Source organism: Hippocampus comes, unplaced genomic scaffold (assembly GCF_001891065.2).
Source record: "Hippocampus comes isolate QL1 unplaced genomic scaffold, H_comes_QL1_v1.1 scaffold118, whole genome shotgun sequence".
In the NCBI taxonomy this organism is placed as follows: Eukaryota; Metazoa; Chordata; class Actinopteri; order Syngnathiformes; family Syngnathidae; genus Hippocampus; species Hippocampus comes.
Window position 1 is genome coordinate 321,107 of NW_017805461.1, and position 19,117 is coordinate 340,223.

The following is a 19,117-nucleotide window of genomic DNA, read 5'->3' on the forward strand; positions in this document are numbered from 1 at the left end:
TTCAGCCAAAGTACCCCAGCGCGTAACGTCTTTAGTTGTATCCGCTGACGAAGTTTGTTTGAAAAATGCCGATCCCAAAGAATAATTGCTCCGTCGAATGGCGATTTTGTCGGCATGTTTTTTCACTTTTGTTGCATGATCTGTCAGTGCCACGCATGCACGGGAGCCATCGTTAATTAAGTCACTACAATACACACAATAAGCTTTGCCTGCTACGTCAAAGCTTATTGTCCAAGAGCTTCTGTAACTTCGTCGAACTTGGAACCAATTTTAACCTTTACAGTGACTTTTCTGTCAAGCCAGTCCAATCGGAATTTATTCTTGACATTTGAGTCAATTTCTAGGATTAAAGACTCCTGATCTTTCGTCAAAAATTTCATAATTCCGCTCAAAACGATCCCAGAACAATGAATTTGCGAGACGAACAGGCCGCCATGAATCAGGTAAAACAATATGTTACATGCAATTTGATTGGTCCAATCGCTTGTCGTTAACCAATCGCTGGGCCGTTTATAATCGAGCTAAGACTTCCGCAACAAATAATGCCTTCAGTGATCTGATTAGTTGAAGCTTTCATACACGTCCAATCGCAGGGCTGTTTACAAACGGAAAACGGAGAGACTGTTCCGGACAGCTCGTGAAAACTCGACGATAAGGTACCTGACCGCCCCTAAAATTTTCTCAACGGATTTAGACGATTCACAAAAATGATCAATTTAAGAAATAAAACGGCGGATTTCCGCGGATCCGCGGAAAATTGCCATGTATGTAAGTGTCTTTCTAGTGATGACAAAAGCATACTTGAACATAGAGATTAAGTTGGATATCCAATAAACACTCGAACGGTTTTCCATACAACAGTTTGCATGCCACGAGTCAGGAGGTTTTCTTTGTGACACCCTCAATTTGCTTTTAATTGAAGCATATAGTTTCCAACCTCAATTATATGACTACAACACAGTCCCTGTTGCGCAACCAGGCTATATAAAGCAAGCTTTTACAATTTAGACCTTAATTCAACAACAATTTAAAAAAAAAATCCAACCTAACAAAGGTAAGATGGGAGCATTCGGCAGATTTGTAATACCTCAGAACAATGCCTGGAATATTTTAAACTAGAAAAATGAGAACGCACTGACAAGTTGTATAGTATTTTTTCGTTTTTTAAAACAATTAGGTAGAGGCTGTTAGATTTACATCAAGTGACCGTTTCATGAAACTTGTAATCTGGTAAATGGCATACAAAAGATATTTTACTGTAAAAGAGCACATTGTGAGACATACACATTTGATGAGACAGCAATCAACAAAAGGAAACATAATTCCCAATGGAAAGTGGGAAATCAAAGGAAGGAAGTGCAAAATGTTCATACACCACCTTTCTTCTAGGCTGTTGTGTTACCACAGATGCACTTTTAAATCATTTAAACCGGTCAATGTTAAGAGACGGAATTTTACTCATGACCTCACCAATGCCCCACAAATGGTACACACAAACTCACAAAATGAAAGGGTTTAAATCAGGGATGCTATAAAAAAAAAAATAAAACAGGACATGACGCAGCATCTGATTTCACATTTTACCTGACACTGCAAAAAAACAACAACAAAAAAAAAAAAGATTGAAATTATGCTGCTGATCTTTCAAATTGATATTTTATCAATTTCTGTTTCATGCACATGAGGACTAAAACATACTAAAGAAGCAGAGTTAGCAGTGATTTTTTTTAAACTACGAATTATACGTCTATGCCAAGTAGGTATCCACAGTCTCTGGTCTGCCTCCGTCGTTTCCCTCATGTCATTATCAATTTATGTTTTTCTACAAACTGTAAAATTTCAAACTTCGGTCCATTCCTGCAGAGCTCAGGAAACGAGCGTTCTCTCCGAAGGCCACCCCACTCACCAAACCTGTGTGATCTACAAATGCACAAAAATGAATGAATCAATGTCAACAACGGCGATCAATGTAACACAATGAACGTACATTTGACAATACAATGGCAAGTGGGCCCTCACCTGTGAAATTGAGGACCTCAGACCACTGCTTGCAGATGTAGACACGGATGTCGGATCCTCCTACAGCCAGGTAGGTACCACTCTGGTCAAACACGAGGGACTTCACCTGCAAGAGCAAGGTACGGAAATGAAAACACTGCAAACCGGTTGGAATGGTTGACTGATGTTGCCATCAACACAAAGTAATCGGTGTAAGGCATGTCTGTCATTACTTTTTAACAAAACTGAACATCTCTTTGACGGCTAACCTGATAGTCGTCCTTTGTCATGGCCAAAATTCCTTAGAGAACATGCTTGGGTGCAATATGAAGAATAAAAGCTAATAACTGCAGTCTTTTTTTTAAGTACCTCATAGTTATTGTCCAGTGTGATTGTCTTGAAGTTCTTCAGTTTCCTCAGATCCCAGAGTTTCAGAGAACTATCCTGTGCCCCTAGAGCACAACATCGGCAGTAAATGTAATTAAAAATGTGCTAATACAAAGCACAAATTCTGGTCACTTTATCATAAAATCAGCAGTATAAATGACAATGGCATGTGTTTTTTTTTTTTTTTTTTTACAAAGAAAGAATGAATATTTACATAAAAAAAAAAAAAAATTCACCTGTAGCCAAATAGTATCCGTTCTCAGAGAAGGCAATGGAGGTGACGGGGCCTGAGTGACCTGGGAAGTTGGCCACGTTGGTGCGCTCCTTCAGGTCCCAAATCTTGATCTGGGAGTCAGCAGTTCCAGTTCCAAAGATGAGACCGTCGGGGTGGAACTGAGCACAGGTGAGGGCTGTGTGTGTGTGTGTGTGGGGGGGGGGGGGGGGGGGGGGGGGGGGTGGAAACGTTAGCACCTGGAGAAGAGCTCCTATATTAAGAATCCCCAACACACACTGGCACTTACCACAGCTGGCACTTTCATCTGTGACCTTTGTGAGGACTTGGCCAGTCTGTATGTCAGAGAAGGCCCAGTACTGCAAAACAACAACGAGACAATCAAGCCAAAGCGAGATAGAGTACATCACTGATCATTTTCACAAAGCTGTGCTGCTATGAGATCATGTTATCCATAAGAGAGACGGCATTATCATCCCAAACCTTCAAAGCCCATGGTTAAAACAGATTTCCTGACCCAAACCACATAGGGGAAACATATCTTACGTTTTTTGTTTGTTTGTTTTTTGTTACTGAAGCAGCACACATACCTGATCTTCAGAAGAGCTGAGCAGGTAGTCCCCAGTGGCGTGCAGGGACAATCCAGTGACACCTGCCTCGTGAGCACGCACCACCTGGACACAGTTGCCCCCGGTGACGGACCACACGCGGATGGTGGTGTCAGGAGATGCAGAGAAAACCACAGACTGGAGGAGGAAAGGAGAACTAGAGTTATTGCAGGATAGTAATAATCATGTAGAAAAAAGACCTGAATAAGTCACTGACCTGGGATGGATGGTAGATGACTGAGGTGACCTTCTTGGTGTGACCCTTCAGTGTAGCCACAATTTGTTCCTCGTTCTTGTCAAACACAACCACATTTTTATCAGCGCCACCTAGAAGAATGGAGCACAGCTGAATCAGACCAAAGTCTCCTGATGACTAACGGGGTCAAACCAATTTCCAAGCAGGCCTACCAGTCAGCACTTTACTGGTGTCTGAGGGACACAGATCCAGAGCAAGAATGCCTGGCACGCTGGCACTGTGAAGACCCTGCAAGCAGAACGAACATGCGTGTCAACACAAGGGCTGCAGTGATGTGTGTGTGTGTGTGTGTGTGTGTGTGTGTGTGTGTGTGTGTGTGTGCGGATTTTGCATTATTAACCAAAATAATATGTGCATGCAAAGTGCAGATGTTATTTTTGTCCATCGCGGATTGCCATGTTTACATTCTGCTGTAGTATCTGTGAGCATGGCTTAAAAAAGGAAGTGCATGGCCTGGTGAGTGATGTGGGTGTCAGCACATGAGAGTGAAGAGCAAACTGGCTTTTACCTCTGCACGTTGAGTAATCCATCATGAGTTGTGGCCATCGGCAGCTCATGTACATATGTACTTTTACGTTTGTTTTCTCACTCTTTGTTCACCATTTTAAAGTGCACCTGTGGCTGTCCTTGACCACTTACGGGGGCATTAAAACACATCCTAACTAGCAATGGTAGGCTAAGTTGAATTAGCTAACATCGATATGTTACATTATGTTGCTGATCACAGAGGTGCTGTTTGTGTTATAATTGGATTTAATCTTTCTCAGATTGTGTTAAACGACCACAAACTTTGGAAAATGTTTTTATGAACTTTTTCTTCTGGTGGTGCGTGTGACTTCAGTTAGATTAGTCAGCATGGGAAAACTTTGCATCGATCTTTTTGGTAATCCAATTATTTACGTTCCTCAATTATTCATCGCAGCCTTGAGTGACAGTGGACTCCAAATGAATGACTTTCACCAATAAACACTTACAGCATGAGAGGCCACTTGGCGGTACTTGCCAAGATCTTCAGCTCTAACCAGCTCCTCTGGAACAGTTTTTCCTCTCTGGACAAAAGACAATTGGTAAATTGACAGAAAAACAAGAAGACAAGAGATTAAAAAAAATAATCTCAATAAAATTTAATAATCCAAGAGTAAAGAAAGCGGGGGATGAAACACATTTGCCACATACCTTCTTTCTCTCTGTGGTGAGAATTGTTGCTTTGTCTTGAAGCTGCAACAATAAGAAAACACTTCAGTCTAAAATCTGCGAAAGCTAAGTGACCCATCAAGTAAAAAGATGATTTTACCTTCTGGATGATCTCTGGAGTCATGCCCACTTGTTCACTAATCTCCATTGGCACTCCAGCAGGACCCTGCCAGACAAAAGGGAGAATGAACAACAATTTCCTATACCATCACAGAAATCATCAGTCCCATATGAATCCAAATAAATTGTTCATCACTCACCACTGCGGCTGGCTGAGAGGCAGGGGCTGCCTGAGGTGTAATCAATCCAGCCTGAGGTTTGAGTGTGGCAAGAGCTGTGGAAGAGGAAAATAGGTAAATTGTGCAAACTCAAACATTCATTGAGAACACAACAACAGGTCGTCACACAACATGCTATCAACCTACCTTCTCTGGCTGCAGCAACCTCTTTGGTAAGTCGAGCAATGACTCGACATGCGGCATCGTGTTGATAGAGGGCATGCGAGAGCTCTTGGCGAGTCGTCTGCAGCTGCTGCCTCAGGGTGAAGCTGTGAAGCATAACAGCATCCTAGAAGACAAGACAACAAAGAATACAATGTGTTTACCTCAAGATAACTTGAATTCCAACCCTCAGTGTAATTAATAAAACGAACATTAAATCACACCATAGAATGTGTTCATGAGGTAATCCCTTTTCCTCTCAAACTCGACGAAAATGTTATTCCATTTTGACAAGTCATAACGCGGATATTTTATTTATTAATTTATTTTTACAAGCATGGAAGAGCAAACTACACCACTAACAAAAGTTGACGATATTTTGATTTTGGGGGAAATTTCAGAATGAACCTTTAATGTATAACATTGACAGAAATCTTTGTTTGACCTCTGAATTTTTGAACGCATGGCCAACCGTTTTAATGTTTCGATACATTTTGCCCAACTTGCTGTTCTCGAATAAGCACCTAAACGGCAACATTTGCAAGGGGTGATTTCATTTCTAATTGCCAAGGATATCATCCACTTCGGTTTGAATACCAATTTCAGTTTATCCAGGAAATCTATTGGTTGGTTGTCTTTGGATCAAACATCTTCTGTAAATTTTGCCATTCAGTTCCTCAAAAGAGCACAAGTTGAATATGTGCAGTAAAAAGGTCAAATTTGGTTTATACATTAATGCTATGGGGTATTTCGGGTTCTTCCTGAAATTTCACCTGAATGCCCCACCCATTTGTAAGTAGTCTATCATGTCATAAAGGGAAATCTTGACAAACACTTACCCACTCATCTTGGAGGGACTTTAGAATGGCAGGAATGCTTGTAGCCGATGGTACCTTTGGTCTCACTGGATGGGAGACTGGCAGACAGGTATAAAATATAACCTTGCACAAACGCACCAGGTTCAGCAATCATATAGGAGACACGGAAGAGCTAAAAAGTAAGAGCGTGGCTTTGCACTTATTATATTTACTAAGTACTTCCACTCATTTTAACAGATGCCTAAAATGTGCATGATATGGCAGTAAAATGCAAGCCACGAAACAAAAAGAGAAGCTGCGATAGACATTAAACGGAAAGAAGCCGGTAGGGTCGGTGAGGGGAAAATGATCTTAAAAGACGATCCTGCATATCTTGCTGCCTATGGTTACCTTTAATATCGACAAGTTGTTCCTCGGACAGTGGCTGCCCATTCATCGGGTCTGTTCCATTCTCGACGATGTACTTCTCGATGAGCCGGCGCTCAAACACTTGGTTAGACACCGGAGAAACGCACGGGTGCTCTGGGAACTCGTTGGAGACTGAACAAGAAAGACATTCAGACTTTATTAGTGTTTTGATTCAGAAGGAAAAAGTCGGGAGCTTTGCGACGTAAGTGGCGGGACTGCCTGTCTGCTAACGTTAGCTGATTTAGCTAACAGCGTTAGCACGGTTGCACAGCGAGTTTGCAACGCCAATCTTTGTATCAATTTAAGGTCACTTACTTGCACAAACCAAAGACATCGTCCCGGTCAAGACTTAAAAATTACTTCTGATGATGGAATTAGACTCGTTTCGTTTTCACAAAGCGTTTCGTGCAGTTGATGTTCTCTTCACAATATTTTTTTTAAGTTGGAGACAGCACGCTCTCCTTTCATTGCCGCTAGCACCGGAACTACTTCTTCTTCATTTCCGGCAGAATGGGCACGTTTGGTGCATTGCTGCCACCCACTGGATAAGATATGAACACCTAGAACAGAGCCCGAACCGTCTTGGCCATTTTTAATGTTACGGTAACTTCCTCTCTCTCTTTCTCTCTTATGCATATGCTGGGCAAAATTGGAATACCCACAAACGGCCCAATGCAAGCCGTGTTAGTTTTATATAGCCAGGTTCGGCCTTACTGACCGAGACATGTTTTGAAATGGCATTTCCATTGCAGTTACTTTTGTTGTCCCTTAAATTCTTAAATGTGATCCATTTTTGTATGTAATTCATATGAAAAGCAAACACAGGTCCCAATGTACTGGACAAAAGGACCAAATCAGAATCTGATAAGAGATATATTTATTTTAAAAGGAATGATACACGTTTTCATATTGCAAAAATATTACAAGTTCAGTCGTTTTCGTTACCCGGATGGATTTGGTGATCAATATTTTGCTCTTGACAAGGTTCACAGGTTGTTACAAAATTTGGTGGGAAATTTGTACAGAACATTTCATGGTTGCACTGTGCCCCAGGAGTTCTTATGGTAAAATTATGATCTTACATCACAGACATTTAACATGATAATTCATTGCAGTTTGAATAGGTTAATGACAAGAATAAATTCCTTCTCTATGTTAGTACGGTGAGTTAATGTTCCCTTTTTCAAACACAGCCTAATTTCTATTTCTAGCCCTCGATACGTAGCGAGCTCACTGAGCGCACACGCAAACACTTTTCAGATTCAGCAAATATATACAGTGCATATCACGGTGGTCCTGAGGGTCTGGAGGTAGGTAGCATCAGAGGACAGCGGAGACTTACGAATCTCTGGCAGAGTCAGAGTGAATAAATGTATAAAGCAGGAAGGATAATATTCAGCTCATGCTTCAAAAATACCATTACACTGACAATAATGGCATGCAATATGGATGTCAAACCACTGGAAGCACAATATAGACTTTGTTGCAAAAGGCACAGGTGAGGTTTTTCTTCTCTTTCTCCACATGCTTCTCTGCCACCACTCCATGCACTATAAGAAGTTCAGCTTTTCGGAAGTATAAACGCTGCAGGTGTCAGACGTATCTGTATCCAGCGGCAGAGCGGCATAACACTCATTTGTGCTGCTCCATCTTTCTTGAACTGGTACCTTTTTGATCTGGAACTGAACACAACCTTCGGAGGACTGCAGGCAATCTGATGCTCCAGGCACTGGAAAGGAAATCCTCCTTTCTTCCTCATTTGACGTTACCTGCAAAGAAGGAAATGAGTGATTTAATGAAAAAACTAATCACTTCTACATGCAAAAATCTGGCTTACCTCTGCAGTTGAATTGTGACAGGGGGAGCTCACACGTCTTTGGCTTTCATAATTTTCAGCCCTCGCGTGAACAGGAGTGAGTTGAGGTGGAGCTCTTTCCATAACGGGAGTGTAACCCTGGAAATACAAACGGCAACAAATAAAGGCAAAGTGTATGTATAGTTGTCCAGTCAATCAAGGTGTGAGCCACTTACAGTATGAATTGGACTGGCTCTCGGCGTCCATTTTCTCGGTGTCCCCTGCTGCTGGCCGTGATTATAGTATCCCGCTGGCTGAGGGCTTGGCTGGCTGTAGTTCTAAATGGAACATAAACAACAGCCATGTAGCTGCAAATACACCCCTACACTACTGTGGATATGGCCCGTGTCCGCCTCATAATTTGGATCTGCATCGACGCAAAAGACAAACAGTCTACATATTTTGGCATTAAGATGCGTTATTTAAATTGAGAAATCAAGGGGAAAAAAGACCCTTGCATTCCACCAAAATGTAATACATTAGGCTCCTCTTGACCTTGGAAAAAACCTCAGCTCTTTGTAAGCAACAAGGCATCTTTGTTGTTACAAGTGACCTGCTCACCTGGATGTTGACCCTTGGGGGCTGGGCTTGTGGCGTCCGGTTCGTCCTGAGGCAGGCGATGAGCTGCGACAAGCTGCAGTTGGGGTAACGCTTCATGAACAGGATGAAACCGGCCAGAGACACAAACATGCCGGAAGGGACAGTGATGGACTTGAGAAGAGCTCGCCACCTGCTCCCCCTTTCTGCAGCAATTAGAGAACGAGGCAGTTAGCAGAAGCCAATGGTTACTCTAGGCAGTATGTATAGTGCAATAAATTCCCAAACAACTGTTCAACCTTTTCTGGTTACAGTCATACATTAATACCAAAAGAAATACATTTAAAATATTCTTAAAAAGCACTCATTTTCATTTTATGTCATTCACAAAAATTAACAAGGGCTGAAGAAAGACCGGGCGGAAGGTGGATCTCAAAAACGCTGACAGAGCAGACCATGACAGAAATGTTGTTACATTTTTAGTTTTAGTTATTCTCTTAGTTTTCGTTAACACTAATAACCTTGGACTGAGGCTTGCCAAAATCACATACACATACACAATGGAAGAAATGCTAGAAAATGAAGGAAACACATTTTAAGAGACTTATCACTGCAGTGGTTTGTACGCAAATGTTTGGCTGCTTATAATAAGACCTGGCGAAGAGTTTAATTATACTGCAACTTTTGATGACTGGGTGACTCTGTTGAGGAGACCACAGGCAAAATTGACAAGAGTATTTTGACAACGTATCTGCTTTCAAATGTAGGGAGTAAACGTAAAAGTTAAAAGTTATCAGAAAATAAAAAAACTTCATTTGAGCACAGATAACCGACAATTACCCTTATTGAATTAGACCAGGGGTGCCCAACCTATTTTGACCAAACATCTACTTTTCAAGCAAACAACCTGCCGCAATCGACCCGTTATCACATGCGCATGTGCATGCACACACGCACGCACGCATGGCATGATGAGCAACAGCAATAATGCCCCTTAACATGAACCAAACAGAAAAATAAAGTAGATACAAGAGTTTGTGAGATTGTGAAAAGGAAATCACGGCCTACCTTAGTGGGAGACCTGACACGGAGGCATGGGACGCACTTTTGCAGCGTGTTAACTGCATCAACATCACTATCGTAGCTCACGTTACCGTTTTTAAATGCTTTTTCTGACGCTTAAAATTCCCATTCTTTGCCAGTTCCATCGGTGAATTGTACATGAAGCAAACTTTGAATGATAATAATAATAACAATAATAATAATAATAAAATAGATATATCGCAACAGGTCTGATCGCAAGCTGTAATTACAGACTGCTGACAGCTAACAACTTCCGGTAATACAGATTATGCGCCAACGTAGTTTAAAGGTGACTTGCTTGTTTATTTTATTTTTTAAATACTTTTTTTTTTTTTTTTTTTTTTGTGAACGTGAAACTGAGAGGAGACTGAGTGTGCACAAACACAAAAATGTATAATATTAATAACACGCACACAGACACACCAATCACCCCTCACGATCGACTTGGGACCAGTTCGCGGGCTACCTGTCAATCACGATTGATGTATCAGGCACCCCTCAGTTGGGCTATTTTTACTTTGTTACTCCAACCGCTAACTCTAAGGGGAAATTGTGTGTCAAGCGTGTTACTCACCAATCACCTGCAACAAGGTGGATGACACCAGGTTGCCATTAATGTCTCTGATCTCATAGACGCCATCGTGCCTCGAGGTCAGCCTCGCAATGACCACCTCGTTGACGGAGCCATTCCTGCCCACGGAGACCAGGCCTCTATACCGCATGTCATTGTCAGTGATGTGGCCCTCCCGCATTAACTGCACGGGGCCGCGGGAGGGCTTGGAGTCGAAAGGCCCCAACGAGGATTCATCGAGGTGTCGGGTGGGGGTAAAGATGAGGTAGGCACGTGGCACGGGGAGGAAGAGAGGGAGGTTCAGAGACTCTTTGGTGAAGCGGGTCACATTGAAAATGTGTCCTGCATCCAGGAGCGGTGATGTGATACAGGATTGGGAGGAAAAAAAAAAGATCATTAGTGTTGTTCAACAATGAAGGTATGATTCATTTGTTGTTTCTCACCGCGGACAGTGAGAGTGCTGCGAGACAACACTTTCCCCTCAGCGTCACGCACTGTGTAGTTGCCTTGGTCGGCTTGCGTCACTCTGTCAGCCACCCACACCTTCCTGTCTCGCAGCAGCCTGCCCCGACCCGCAACGCTGGTATCAGGGTCAGTCCGGTTCCACAGGACTATTGGCATCGCCTCAGATGGAGCGCCTCGGGGAGCAAACTCCAGTACGAAGCTGTTCTCGGGGATGTTGTGCTCAAAGTTCTCGCCGTAGTTTCTGTAGTAGGACTTGATGCATTCTATGGCCGGATAAATGTGTGAAAAGTACGATCAGAAGCCAATCATTTCAGCAAATGATGAAATAACCTCAAATTTGGACAGAATGTAGAGACTCAGATCAAGATTTTATATTTAATGTTTTTTTTTTAAGGGGTCTATGCCCCCCCCACCCCCCCCTTCCTGCTTGCATTGCTGAATTCAGGCAGGGAATCACTTCAGCACTGGATCACATTATCATGGACATGCTACAGCGTGTTTGGCAAGAGCTTAACTACCGACCTGACGTGTGCCTTCTCACAGGGAGTGCGCATCGTGAACTCTTATGAAATTAGTCCCAGAGTAAACTTATGATATTCAACACCTAAACTGTTCAATCTTAATGAGTTGGACTTAGTAGTTTTAAAAATTACTTTTAAAATAATCCCAAATTCCTTCGGTCACCCTGTATGTTCTATGCATCCACACTCTTATTTTGATTAATATTGTGGAATAAGAACTGAGAAGATGAATTCACCAGCTTTCAGCCATCTCAGGGAACAGTCATTTTGACATTATACAGTACTGCCTTTAGCCATCAACTGGACGTGATGGCATTGTTGACATTAAGGCTCACCTGTTTTCTGGGTTTGGTCACATGATGTTCGCAATGTGAGCCCAAGGTACTTTGCATTTTGACGTCAATACTCACAGTCATATATACTTTATCCTCTGTAGAAAATACTGTATATGCTGTGTGTGTGTGTGTGTGTGTGTGTATATTATATATATATATATATTAAAAAAACAACTCCTCGTCTCACCCCTCGGGTGGTGTCCATCCCTCATTCAGCTCTGTATTGAAGGGGGCCGACAATCACAGTTAATAATAATGTACAAAACTGTTTAATTCTTTACATTTGATTTAATTATTTTATTACTATCTGTTATAATACAGTAAAATATTAGAGAGTGCCTGGAGGAGTTGTGAGCACTGCTATCTGATCAAAAGAACAGGAAATATGGTTTGGAAAGTGAGCATGGAGGTATGGGTATAGTGAACTTCCAAGTAAAACAAATTAAGCAAAACAAAGACTGAAAAGTGTTGATTTAACAAAACAGAGAAAAGTATCCAACCTGAAACTGTCAGACGAACGGTTTCATAGGTGAATCCGGAAGACAGTTTGATTGAATAAAGTCCCTGGTCCGCATGGGTCACATTTTTCAGGACCAGCATCTTATCTTTGGTCCACTCAAAACGAGGGTCATTTACCTGAATAAAGAATTTAGGTTTGTTATCTGTGTACGTTACAACACAAAACAAAAGTCACAGCACAACATTTTCCTCACAATGGTCTTCTCGAGGAGAATGCGCCTCGGTCCTGCAGAGTTCTGAGTAAAAGTCACAGTTCTTGATGTAGAGTAGACCGGCAAACGAAATTCCTTCCCGGCACAAACCATCTGAACTTCTTCTCTGTCACCTGTCAAAATGGAAAAGAAAGTCAAGAATATTTTTTGCTGATTTCCGATGAGAAAAGAATAGGATAAAATGTTTCTGTTGGCTCACCAAGTACGACCCAACCTGTAAGGAAGCAAAATTGTGTTTAAACTCTCCATGCAATGCAATAACCAGAAAAGTCTTGAACAAGTTAATAGTCTACATGAGAGAAATGCTCCTTTACAATCGTATCATATAATAATAAAGCAACTAAAATCCTTTTGGACTTTTGATAAAACTTCTTTCATCAAATATGAAAACCCCTGACTGTTGACCCAATTCATTCATGGTTATGTCTAAAAAGTCCACACCTCATATTTTGCCTTTGTGAATCTGGATCCAAATACTATGTCGTACTAGTATATTATGAATCACTGACACTCACACCGGCCACAGTTTTCCTCTGCATCTCTTATAAGAGCCAATACACACACACACACACACACACACACACACACACACGCGCTCTCTCTCTCTCTCTCTCTCTCTCTCTCTGTCTCTCTCTCTCTCTCTCTCTCTCTCAGAGAGATAATATTGCAAGCTCTGTGTGTTAACTATTACACTTGGTAATGTGTAATGTATAAACAGTGATGAACTACTACTACTACTACTACTACTACTACTACTAATAATAATAATAATAATAATGATAACAAGGGTCGCGGGGCGCACTGGATCTTATTCCAGCTCAGGACAAGCACTATATAGAAAAATGGACGGATGGATTATTTACTGTATACTGATACAGTGGAGGAGTGGTTAGCTATGCTATATATATATACTGTAAGCTATATATCATTTCAAAAAGGACATAGAGCTCATTCAGGACTATTTCAGGTCATATATATACTATATAGGATGTATACAAAATACATATGGTACACAAATGTAAGCCATTAACCCAGCCGCTGGGGAGCAGTGCCCTCCCCTGGGGGTACACTGTTCCCTGGTGCCGGTCCCAAGCCCGGAGAAATGGGGAGGGTTGCGTCAGGAAGGGCATCCGGCGTAAAACTTTTGCCAAGACGGACATGCGAGTTGATAGGGCGGTTTGCAGGGACGGATGGGAATTAATGACTCGCTGTGGCGACCCCTGAAAAGGGACGTGCCGAAAGGAGAGGAAGAAGAAGAAGACACAAATGTAAGCCATTGTCATGATTCGGTTTGGGACCAACAGGTGGCACTGTAGGGCTCTCCCTGCAGCTGCACACCTGTTGGTCATTAGGTAATTAGTGGCTTTAAAAGGACTCCTAGCCCGAGCAATCATGGTCGGGTCAATGTTTCTTTGTGCTACTGTCATGTTTGTTTGCTGTCATGTTTGTTTCAGTCATGTTTTGGTCAGTGTTATGTTTTATCTTCAGTCATGTGTTTTGTTTGATCCTTTGGACTTTGTTTGTTTTGGATTTCGTTTTCTCTGAGTTTTAATACAATCTTTCAAGTACACCCTGCTCCTCCCTCCTACCTGCTTTTTGGATCCACCACCACCTCGCAACGTGACAGCCATTACCATTAGTCACAAATAAGTGTTTTTTAATACAAAATGTCAACAGTCCAGAGCTATTCTATGGCATGCCAAAACTTAGTGACTGTTCTTGGCTCTCAAGGCATCTGTTTATGTTTACCAACCTTGATTGAGTCAAGCCACATGTTTCACATTACAACAATCTCACAGCACAACAGCAAGCAAAAATATCACAAAAAGTTGATACGCAGTTCAATTAAGCAACTTCTGCCAGCTAATGGAAGGGCATTTATTTATTATGCCCGCCACTATACGTTGCTGACATGTAGAAATGATAGATTATTTGTAGTAAATAAATCATACATTTCTGACCAATAAGGTGAAAGCGAATAATTTGAGGATTCCTCACGGCACACTAATGGTATCACGGCACAGAGATTGATCATCACTGGTCTAAGGCACCTTAATAAAAACTCTCATTGACCTTGACATTGCTGTGAACACATGTTAACAGGTGTAAAATCTGACAGCCACATTCTCTTATATCCTTTGTTAGACTGCAAGTGCTGTCAAAATGATTGAAAGACAACTCACCCACAGCAAAAGGAAGGCTGTAAAGGACTGCGAGCAGGGCGGAGGGGCACATCTTCTGTATGGACAAAAAAAGGGTCTCATCTTTCCACACAGGTGACAACAATGCAAAGGAAACGAACAAGTTTGCATCCATCGCGTAGTGTGTTGCAATCTCGAAGCGGCACCGTTATCGTCCATGCACACCTGCATACAGCGAGCAAGGTGCGGCAAACAAATCTAAGGCAGACCTCAGTGACGTGACGGCCCGATGACGCCCTGCTCAGACAAGCCATGTCCAACGATCCAGATGATCACTTATTGATTATCTAAACGTCATCACACTTTCAACCCAAAACAGCTCGGACCCACCTGTAGGATACGCGAGAAACAACTCCACGGGAAGATATTTAGGAATGTTTTACATGAATGGGGGTGAATGGGTATAAACGTTGATCCGCAACACGCAAGCGCAGTGGCTTCCCCCAATTATTTATGGCGATATGTCGGCGGTATTCTCAACTGGTTTTACGTCAGCTGCGTCGCACGAAGTATCACATTGGTTAGCTCCAGGAAACAGATACGCTCTTTGAGCAAACCCTTCCTAACGGTGCAGTCTCCCACTGCAGGGCTTTGCGCCAAGATTGAGATTGATTGTAAATGAAGGGGGCCGGGGGCGGTGGAAGTCAGCATGATACAGTCAGAACAGACAAAAACAAGCGTCAGCGTTACATGTCCAAAGACCAGACATTTAATATGAACTTTAGATTGAATTGATCCATACGTAAGTGATGTTATTTTGCATGTGACTACTGTACTGATATATCGCACAAACGTTTCGTGGTAAATTAGATATATATTATAATTCACTATCCAACCCGTCCACACTGATATATATCAAGAAAATTTACAAGGTGGCCCAAAGTGCTGTACAATTCGTTCAAAACACAGAGAATATACAATTATGTCACGTTACCGACAACAATAAAATATAATTCAGTGTAAAAGCCATAAAACACAGAATGCCCCGATAAATAAACAAATAAAACGCTCTCACCTCTTTCGATACAAAAAGGAAATGAAATGGGTTTTAAGAAATTATTAAAAAAACTGTCACAGCGTGATGGAAAATCTAAGTTGAGGCGTGTCATACTTGTGTTTAATTCCTTTTACCACTTTATGACTTTTTTAACTACTATAGATTACAATACAACAGTCATCGTAACATGCATTCCATTCTTACATATGTACATATATTTCAATTAACTCGAATAGTTTTTTCAAAACGTTTTTGAGCAAACAGGGACATATTTTACATTAGAGAAACCACGTGGCACACCACCAATTAAAATTACAAAAACAATTATTTACATGCTTCTGGAAAAAAATAACGAGGTTGTCTCATTTTACTCACAGATGAACTAGGGGTGAAATCTGTGCAACTTTAATTGAATACAAAACTATTTTGTTGTTGGAACGGCAACAAGTGCACACTTACCTTCTGCCATCCAGTCTAAGAGCTTTTAATTGTTCTGCCTGCATTTAGACCAGGGGTGCCCAAGTCCGGTGCTCAAGAGCCCCTGTTCAGCTAGTTTTAGATGGTTCCCTCTTTCAACATACCTGATTCAAATGATCATAATTGACAATCAATTTATTAATTGATTATTCACAGATCAAGGATGGTCAACTGGTAGCTCGTGGGCTGCGTGCTGTCCCCAACTACACTCTGAGTGGCTCTTTGATTACCGTAATTACAAAAAAAAACAAATTTATTTGAAACCCTTTTAAAAATATATATATTATTATTATTATTTTTAATCAAGTCAGCAAAAAATCTTCAAAAACCCTGACAAACATTCATTACATGTTTTCCATGAAAATGACGGGCAAATGGGAGGAAAAAATCCTGCTGCCAACTACAAACTGCAGAACCAGTTGAGTGCTCATGACAAATTCCCTTTGAGGACAATAACGTATTTGAAATGAAATGAAAAATGAAATATCATTACCAAATGTAGGGACAATTCCGCAACATGATGGGGTAACGGTCATGGTACCTATACAGAACCTACTTTGACAAGAAGTGTACAAAGTGCTGTAACCACATGCCTAGTCCGTAAACAAACACGGTGCAACTCAGCTTCTGGTTAAATATTTAGCATTCTATTCCAATCATAGCATTATAAAGTGCATTATGTTATACTTTAAAATTTATGTGGCCTCAGCATTATAACCTGCACTGTGAGATAAGTTTGACACCTCTGATTTGTTATTCTTACTCTTGTTCTTATCATTCCTTATTATCATTTTTTGTCAAGAAAGCATTTTTTTATGATTAGATTTGTTGGCCTCGTGTTGCATGACATTGTACAAGTGTACCCAATGATTTTTTTTCACATTTGTTTTAAAAAATGAAATATGCATTGCAGTCCATTGTCCCTATATTGTTGTCACTAAAAATGGCGTCTTCTGTGGACTTTTTTAAAGGCTGCTTTAACATGCACTTATAATGGTCATCACTTACACGCGTATTTCACGTCTCAGCGCGATTATTGTACAGAACAGTATAGTCTTTTGAAATTTTTTTTGTATTTTTAAATTTGTTTTGATTTGCAAAATGTATGTTTTTAACGTAAGATGTTGTATTTATAGTTACTTTATATGTGTAAAAAACGGTACACATTCTATAAGTGAAGCGCTTTGTAAGAACTTCTAAATAAAGCGAACTTCCCTACTTGCTAATGTTGTCCAGTGAGTGGCAACCAACAGCGTGCGCACATTAGACGCAGCAGTGACGCCCCGACCAGAGAAAAGCCTCGCCCAGTTTGTATGTGTCCTTGTGATTACAGTAACTCGGCTTGTTCAGAGGGGAAATCGCCCATCAATACCCGAGTAAGTTTAAGTTCCTAAAAAATTATGTATGTCGAAGCGTGAAGTTTCCTTCTGTGTATAATCAACAATGCGTATATCGCCGTGTTGTTTTTGTACAGGACATGTTGCTCGCATTCCTTTTGCTTCCATGCTTCCTCTGCGGTGAGTAAAAGCTCAGTTGCGCACAAGCAATAACACATGAACGCTGTTAAGGAAAGCCGTTGGAGCATTTATTTAATATCTTTGATATCCATGTTAGTAATAACCAGTACTTGTGCAATTAAACTTTAGTCCTAAATTGCTATGCTGCCCTCGTGACACTATTAGGCCCAACTAGCAAACATGTCATGCAATAGTAGCCTGTTGGACCTTGCTAGTAGCCCTAAAAATGTCAAACAGAAGGCCCGGGGGCCAGATCCGGCCCGCTACGTCATTTTATGTGGCCCGCAAAGGCAAATCATGTGTGTCAACTTCCATGACCCTTGCTAACATCTGCAGCGAAATGTCAAAGTAGTGACTAATAGTCACGAAAACCTCCACGAGTAAGATGCACTACAGTCAAACTAGTATGGCAAAGCCGTCCTTCTAGTGTGGAAAAAAATGTCCCATGGCAGTGGAAGGCAATAAACGTTACTATTAAGAGTTCGCCAAGTGAACTAAGGTGGACACAAATGGCCAGCATAGAGTGCAGTAGGGCTGGCCGATACGGCCCAAAATTCATATCATGTACAAATTCAATCCCTTCATAGTAATGGTAGATGGTATATACCAATTGAAAATTAGGGGTAAAAATATTTTACTAATTCATAATTTAATAAATCTCTTCTTTGTTGTGATGTTTTTTTTATTTCATGTATCCACTATCACTGCTGCAACAATGCAAATCTCTCCAATGTGGGACTGATAAAGGTTACTAGGCTGTGTTACTGTCATGCATAGTAAGATGTAATGAACATGCCTTTGGGCAAATTCAAACCCTACATTGAATATACAGTACCGTCTATATTGCACACTCCTACAGTGCAGTATGTTAATAGTGCATTCCCAACTTTTCTCTCCTCTGTTCTTTGTGTCCAATTCCAGGGTCATTTGCTGCACAACATGAAGTGTGCTATGGTGGAACTTTTCGCTTTCCCTATAATTATTCACCACCTGGATTCAGTGGGAAGCTTTACTTCTCCCCGAAGAATGGTGAAGGCAAGAGGCTAGTGTTTGAAAATGGCAAGGTGTGCATGTCTTCGTGTTATAATAATGATGACAATCACATTGGCATTTAAAAAAAAAAATACATACAATACAAACATTAACTCATCCGAAATTTCAGTTGTGTTGTCAAATTTTTCAGGCAATGGATCCACGTTTCAAGGTTACCTTTGGAAGTCTTTCTCTGCAACACGTGACAGAAAAAGACAATGGATACTTCTCAGTTTCATCTAGTAGCTTTTTTCTTGCTAGGATCACATTGAAAGTTTTAGGTAAGATCATTTTACATTGTTCCGCTGACTGGTAAAATGGAAAATACAGTGAAGCCTCATCATTTTCTGTTGCTAGGGACTAAGTCCCTCCACTACTCATTGAGCCCCCCCCCCCCCAAAAAAAAGAAAAAAAAGGGGTGGTGTTATTGTGTTGAGCTGCCAGAATATGGCGG

The 19,117-nt window shown here is 41.2% G+C and overlaps 3 protein-coding genes across 10 annotated transcripts in view; 1 reads left to right on the forward strand and 2 right to left on the reverse strand.

Moving 5' to 3' along the window:
* Positions 1 to 1,066: 1,066 nt before the first annotated feature.
* Positions 1,067 to 6,841, reverse strand: prpf19 (pre-mRNA processing factor 19). The gene is made up of 16 exons (XM_019874890.1): positions 6,657 to 6,841; positions 6,324 to 6,473; positions 5,955 to 6,031; positions 5,101 to 5,242; positions 4,936 to 5,009; positions 4,776 to 4,841; positions 4,658 to 4,699; positions 4,456 to 4,530; positions 3,634 to 3,709; positions 3,443 to 3,552; positions 3,208 to 3,363; positions 2,907 to 2,976; positions 2,622 to 2,795; positions 2,368 to 2,450; positions 2,020 to 2,125; positions 1,067 to 1,920 (listed from the first exon to the last, which is right to left on the reverse strand). The coding sequence occupies exons 1-16, from the start codon at positions 6,673 to 6,675 to the stop codon at positions 1,823 to 1,825; spliced, it is 1,518 nt and encodes a 505-aa protein (XP_019730449.1). The 5' UTR covers positions 6,676 to 6,841; the 3' UTR covers positions 1,067 to 1,822.
* A 362-nt stretch (positions 6,842 to 7,203) lies between these two features.
* LOC109518667 (uncharacterized) lies at positions 7,204 to 15,102 on the reverse strand. 8 transcript variants are annotated; one of them, XM_019874676.1, is made up of 11 exons: positions 14,971 to 15,102; positions 14,623 to 14,674; positions 12,639 to 12,653; positions 12,422 to 12,552; positions 12,209 to 12,344; positions 10,831 to 11,115; positions 10,391 to 10,729; positions 8,758 to 8,939; positions 8,373 to 8,474; positions 8,179 to 8,295; positions 7,204 to 8,110 (listed from the first exon to the last, which is right to left on the reverse strand). In XM_019874676.1, exons 2-11 carry the CDS (start codon positions 14,672 to 14,674, stop codon positions 7,892 to 7,894), a joined length of 1,578 nt encoding a protein of 525 aa, XP_019730235.1. In that variant the 5' UTR covers positions 14,971 to 15,102; the 3' UTR covers positions 7,204 to 7,891. The 8 variants fall into 8 exon arrangements, with proteins under 8 accessions (XP_019730235.1, XP_019730233.1, XP_019730230.1 ...); XM_019874674.1 differs by having other exon boundaries at positions 14,623 to 14,677; XM_019874671.1 differs by lacking the exon at positions 14,971 to 15,102 and adding an exon at positions 14,850 to 14,964 and having other exon boundaries at positions 14,623 to 14,677.
* Positions 15,103 to 17,377: 2,275 nt separating this feature from the next.
* Positions 17,378 to 19,117, forward strand: part of LOC109518724 (uncharacterized) — an 8,954-nt gene continuing 7,214 nt past the window's right edge. The window contains exons 1-4 of the mRNA XM_019874748.1: positions 17,378 to 17,490; positions 17,589 to 17,631; positions 18,553 to 18,695; positions 18,815 to 18,944. Coding sequence (XP_019730307.1) covers positions 17,428 to 17,490; positions 17,589 to 17,631; positions 18,553 to 18,695; positions 18,815 to 18,944 — 379 coding nt within the window. The 5' untranslated portion in view covers positions 17,378 to 17,427. The remainder of the gene's footprint in view (positions 17,491 to 17,588; positions 17,632 to 18,552; positions 18,696 to 18,814; positions 18,945 to 19,117) is intronic.